Source organism: Vanellus vanellus, assembly GCF_965231255.1.
Source record: "Vanellus vanellus genome assembly, chromosome: 2".
In the NCBI taxonomy this organism is placed as follows: Eukaryota; Metazoa; Chordata; class Aves; order Charadriiformes; family Charadriidae; genus Vanellus; species Vanellus vanellus.
Genome location: NC_138906.1, coordinates 43,309,246 through 43,315,270, shown reverse-complemented (window position 1 = coordinate 43,315,270; position 6,025 = coordinate 43,309,246). Strand labels below are relative to the sequence as shown.

The following is a 6,025-nucleotide window of genomic DNA, read 5'->3' as shown; positions in this document are numbered from 1 at the left end:
TCCATCCCTCTTCCTATCACTACTCCATGGACGTGGTACGAAACCTCAGGAAGCCAGGACAGTTGTCCAGCTAATTTACCAGAAATCACAGTTCTCCTCCCAGCGTTTACAGGCAAGCTGACTTCAAGCTGAAAGGTCACACTGCAATTTCACAAAATGTAGTCTAAAATACATTCATCTATGATTATAACTGTCTGTTATCTAAATGTGATTAATTCTACCACTCAACCATGCAGAGTAAACCAGAATGCAGCTCGAACTCCAGAGAAATGTTCTCTGTTCTGGTATCAAAAGGCAGATCAAAGACTGACTATCTCCACTGCAAAATGTGAAATGAACAGCCTGGAATCTTGCACAAAGTAATACCTGCTCTACAGTCAGTAGTTTATTATTCAACCTGAAACATCGCATAGTTCTTCGTGAAGTGTCCATATTTAAAATACTGTGCACTTTAATGAACAGAGCAAGTCTTACCTTTCTATTCTGCGTTTAGTCGCTTTTGCCTGTTTGCAGATAACACAGGCTCAAGAGCTGGTTTCACACGGGAGACACACAAACAAACAGAACTTGAAAAATAAAATTGCGATTAGTTTTAATCACCTATAAAAAATAAACTAGCGCTTTCAGTTTACATCTCATTGCACAAGATCAAAGCTGGCCTTGAGTCTAAGCACAGGACAGAGACCCCGACCTACAGACAGTGAGGAAGTATACTCAGACCGACAGGAAAAAAAAGAACATGGACCAGCTATTAAGCTTTCAATTCACACTGCACATGTCTCTTCAGTCTTATCAAAAGTGAAACCCATCACAGAACTCTATGCTTAGGGCCTACAATCTTCACAAATATCAAATTACATTTTCAAAATCCTTTCAAAATACGGAAACAACTGAATTCCCAGAGAATTCTACACTTCTCCACATAAACCAAGAAGCAGCAGAAGCACTTTTTAAATTCAACAACCTGCATCAGCTTTATTAAATCGTTACATTTACAAGAATTAACGGTAACGGTGCAGCTGCAGGGTATTGCGCCTTCTCCAGGCAGCACGACGTGAGCCACCAATGGTGTGGTGGAATTTGTGGCCCTTGCCAAGACCACGACTCTTGCGCCCAGCCGATGTCAGCCCACGCATCTCTCTGTGCTTGTGAACGGGCTTGGTGATCCATTGGGTATCAGGATTGCGCCTGATGGTCTTATGGAAGGGATCAATCAGGATCACTTCGAAAAACTTGTAAGTGGAATCTTCACCCACCCAATACGAGTTCAAGACTCTCAGAGCCCCACAGTGACGGCCAGCACGTTCCTAGAAGAAAAAAATAAATGCAAAAGGCTGTAAAATCATGGATGCAGGGCGTTCTTCATGCAGACAGATATGAGTAACTCAAACCTAAAATTTCATAGGTGCTAGAAATTTCAATTTTTCCCCGAGACCTTCTCTTCCTAAAAGAGCTGTTCCCCTTCCAGTTGCACAGACGCAAGAAAAAGTAGTAGCTGAAAGGAATGCTGTATTAAAAAAAAAAAAAAAGGCTCCTTGGATTCCTACATGAAACAAGTTTTAAAGAATGAAAGGAGGAAGGTTCTTTGTTGACAAAAGAAAGAACTACTTTGTGCGCAGAAGCACCCAATAAACACACAGAGTTAAAAACAGCTTTAACATGAACATACAAAGCACAGGTTCACTTGGGGCCATGGAACAATATTTTGTGGGAAGTTATGAAAGATTGATCAATTTGCAGATCTAAACCTACATGGGAGAAACACATTTCTGCAGAGAATACACCCGTACTGACAGGAGAAAAGAACAGCTGACGTAACAAGTCTGTGTTCCACTGCTGGTATATTAGTGCCTGCTATTCCTATCCTCACTTGTGGTTGGAAAGAAGCAGTCTTAGTTTAGAAAACAAAACAAAGCAGAAAATATCAATTATGCAACTCCATCTGCCTCTCCTGTCAAGAATGTTCCTTATTTAAAACACTAAAAGTGTGTTTAATCCTAGGACTTTATCTAATCACCATGGGAAAATATGAACCAATGGAGCCCACACATCTTCTATCCCAATGCGATCCCTACCTACTACTACAGTCTTCCACTGAACAGCACTTGACTATTTTCTGCATATGTAATAAAAGTCCTTGTTTTATTTTAGTGAGAGAATAACATGTATATTAAACATTAAAACACCAACCAGTCTCTACTAGCCTCTATGTGGGGATGGTAGCCACAATCAAGGTTTTACATTTATATATTTCTATCTGAAAAACTTAAGCTTTCCAGGAAAGCGCCAAGTCAGATTCAGAAAATTTTGAACTAAAACTGAGGGCAAATAACCTCTTCCATGAGCTGTCACCACAAGTAAGCATGTGATTAGCCATCAGTTATCTGGGAATAGTGTATGTGAAGAGTATACCATCAGTACTGAAAACAGTGCATGCACAGAATTGCATTTTTAGCTTGAACTCATCACCTGTATTTCTTTTAAATTAGCATCTCCCATTTACTTTTTTTCCTTGTCTTTCAAAAAAAAAACCCAGCATATTCAAGTTGTTGAAGTCAATTAAAAAGCATTTTTGAAGTCCTGGGAACAGAAGAGTCTTCTACTTCAAGATGGAAAGGCAATGAGCAGTCTCCATTCTTTCACAATGTTTTTTTGAGAGTTCAGACTAGTATTAATTCTCACTGAAAGAGTTTTTTCAAAAGGGGAGAGCTACATCTCTTCAATACTACCACTGTGACATTATGAAACTTAAAGATCTCACCAAATAAAAGTTTCCATTTTGAGTATTTCAGCGGGTAATGACAACTCACCTATAAAAGTTAACCACCAGTCTTTGTGATTGTGAGGTATGAAAGTTTTTTATAAGGAACCAGAAGGTCTCTGGCAAGCTGTTTTCAGATCCTGTCATACAGCTAAGTACACTGCACGGCACTCCTAATGCACGGACAGAAGCTACAGACTTTAAGACAGGAACTCATCTGTACTTTGTGAAAGGACCCTTCCCTAAAGCTGGTAACACATACAACATGGCAGGGAACGCAGACGTGGGATTTAGTGATGAGCAAAGTCAGGCACCTTAGCATGTTTGAGTTTTTATTTCTCATGCCTAACCCTGTATTTTACTGGGGTTTATACTAGTTGTATGTCTATTTTCCATAACAAATATTGTGGCACACTTTAGAAATACGTATACACTATGAACTTCCAGTAAACCATCTAAGTAGTACTTTCCCCAGGCTCCATTTGTAAAGTCTGAATAGTATTTTTATTTGTCTTAATACAGCTTTTGAACACATTCTGGTTTTTTGTGTTTTCCTGCCATCAGTATTCAAGGTCTTTTACCCCCAACACATTACTAAAATGGTTGTTTGGGGTGTTTTTGTCTCTGAGTATCTTTGACTTTTACAGACTAAGACAGACATTTCTACTGCCACATTTCTAAGCAATAACCAAAATAGTCACCTCTGCTACAGACTGAAGACTCCGGGCAAACTTCAGCTGGTTAACACCATGATGCACAGGTTTACCATAGGTTGCACCTTTCGGGACTGGGCGTTTACGACCACCACGGCGAACACGGACACGGTAGATAACATAACCTAAAAGAAATGGTGACTTAGGAACTAGAATAATTCTGTAGTGTAGCAAGTGCAAATCCCAGCAAGGCAAGTTTGATGCTCATACTGCATTTCCAACCCCAAAAGCTCCACGTGAAAATTAGACCACTATACCAATCTTCACCAAAACCTACAACAGGAGGTGGCTAGCACAAGATGTTTTTGTTATTTCCATTACAACTGAGTAAGGGAAACGACATCCTGTCATGACTATTTTTTACTTCCAAACCAGAGTTTATGGCACTTTTCCACTGTGCAGTTCCAAATACACTAAGAACAGCTAAAGCTATGTTGTAACACAAAAAACTCCCTGCCTGAAACACCCAATAATACAACCACCCCAGAACTAAAATCCCATATTCTGATAGTAGCGTTCGTAGAGCACTGAAGCGCAAGCCATCCATGAACACTGCTGAAATCCAATCACTGAAAAACGAGGAAACTAAACAAACTTCACAAACAGTAACAGAAGGGTAGACTCTTAGCTTTATATTTTCATAGTGAACAAACATATCGTTTCAAGGATTTGCTCAAGTTGCAGATGGATGGCTGCTTTCCCCGAGTTTCTTTCACTGACCAGTAACTGTTTTCTAGTGACAGCAAAAACTACGTCATCTTGCTTACTCAAGCAGATGTATACAGCCAAAGTAACACATGATAAAAATCTGGGCGGAGAAATGACACACCTTCCCCCCCCCCCCCCAACCCTAGGATACTAAAAGCATTGGTCAACTCTGCAGTAGTAACACAGCACAAGAACAAGAATTACACGTGATCTCCATCTGCCAAAACAGCAACAGAAGGTGTGAGTTCAAAATCACACGAAGTAAGTTTTTGGGCTGTGAGCACTGCTACCAATTTAACACACTTCTAATATTAAGTTCATTTCAAGCAGGACACTTCAGGTTCTTGGGGAATATTTAAGTTCAGATTTTGTTATTCTACTACCAGTTAAGAAAGAAAGCAAGGTGACATAAAACTCTGGTCACTCCATCATGAAGCACATGGATTTCACCTCTACGTCTCATTACCTTGCTTGGCCTTATATCCCAGCCTGCGAGCTTTGTCTGGTCTGGTGGGCCGGGGAGCTCGGTGCAAGGCAGACAGCTGGCGATACTGCCAACAGCGGACACGGAGGAGGAATCGCATCACATCCGACTGCTTTTTCCTCCATAGCTCCTGGATGTACTTGTAGGCACCCATGTTTGTCTACCTGCTGAATCAAGAGGTCAATGATAAAAGTGTAGCAAATAAGATTCCAGATTTGAACTTCCAACAGAGACATCGTATAAAACCATACACATAACACCACTGACACACAGGATGCTCTCAAACTTCTTTACACCATGGGCACATTGAGAAACATGGCTCACGCTTGGCAGCCTCCAACAGGACACTTGGCAGTTACCGTTTCCAGCAATTTTCTTCCTTTTCACACATTCTTAAGCGTTGAACTCCTCAGATGAGGATTTTTCAGATCTGTATGTCAGATACTACCAAAATCAATAGCAAGCACCTAACCCAAGTTGTAAATATTTATCCATAAAGAAGCATGTGACTGTGAGTGGTGTGGTCTTTATTTTTAATGGGGTTTAATTACTTTTAAGAACCTTTGAGCTCTCACACACTTGCAGCGATTAGCAGATGTGAATGAACTCCATCAAGCCACCACCCAAATCACCATCAGAAAAACTCAGTTCGTTTTATTGGCACAAAAACAAAAAAAAGAGCTCACGTGTGATTCTCCACACCCTTCTCTACTGAATCAGCCCAGCCACGGCACAGCTCTCCCCATCCCAAGCTACCCCTTCTTTATGACTGCGTTATGGCATAAAACACCACAAACCAACAGCAAACCCAGAGCCAAACCAGGACGCGCGGCCCGTCATAAGCCTGCACCCGCTACGTTGCGGTGCGCAGTTTTCCCCTCACACCAGTGAACGCCGGGTCCCACACTGAGTGCCCCCCTCCCCCTCCCTTCCCCTCCCCTTCTCTTCCCTCCCCGCCTCAAACCCCAGGCGGCCAGGCCACCCCTGACGAGGCGCAGCCGGCGGGCCCTCCACCACCGGCCTTCCCAGGGCCCGCGGCCCGCCCGGGCCCCGCTCCCCGCCCCGCAGCTCCCCGAGGCCGCGGGAGCAGCCCCATTCCACCGCGCAAGAGTGGCGGCGAGCGGGGACGGCAGCGCGGCGGGCGGATAGCCGCCTCAGGCCCAGGATGGAATCAGATTGCGGGAAAGGCTGAGCACTAACAGTCCCTCACCTGATGGCGCCCAGCACCGGAAAGGAAGAAACCCCCTTCCCACAACCCCTTGCGGCGCACCGCAGTTCCGGCGGCGGCCGCGAGGCCTCATGGGCAATGTAGTCCGGGGGGGGGGGAGAAGAGCAGGAGAGAGACGAAAAAGCCGGGCC

At 43.4% G+C, this 6,025-nt stretch overlaps 1 protein-coding gene across 2 annotated transcripts; it reads right to left on the bottom strand.

Moving 5' to 3' along the window:
• Window positions 1-567: 567 nt before the first annotated feature.
• On the bottom strand, window positions 568-5,912 carry RPL15 (ribosomal protein L15). 2 transcript variants are annotated; one of them, XM_082479362.1, is made up of 4 exons: window positions 5,877-5,912; window positions 4,649-4,833; window positions 3,463-3,599; window positions 568-1,307 (listed from the first exon to the last, which is right to left on the bottom strand). In XM_082479362.1, exons 2-4 carry the CDS (start codon window positions 4,818-4,820, stop codon window positions 1,002-1,004), a joined length of 615 nt encoding a protein of 204 aa, XP_082335488.1. In that variant the 5' UTR covers window positions 4,821-4,833; window positions 5,877-5,912; the 3' UTR covers window positions 568-1,001. The 2 variants fall into 2 exon arrangements, with proteins under 2 accessions (XP_082335488.1, XP_082335489.1); XM_082479363.1 differs by having other exon boundaries at window positions 4,649-4,830; window positions 5,877-5,911.
• Between the last annotated feature and the right edge of the window lie 113 nt (window positions 5,913-6,025).

Coding starts and splice junctions, on each gene's coding strand:
- RPL15 (XM_082479362.1), bottom strand. CDS start 4,820: ATGGGTGCCTACAAGTACATCCAGGAGCTATGGAGGAAAAAGCAGTCG. Junction 3,600..4,648: donor GGGATATAAGGCCAAGCAAG/GTAATGAGACGT, acceptor CATTTCTTTTAG/GTTATGTTATCTACCGTGTC. Junction 1,308..3,462: donor GTCTTCAGTCTGTAGCAGAG/GTGACTATTTTG, acceptor TTTTTCTTCTAG/GAACGTGCTGGCCGTCACTG.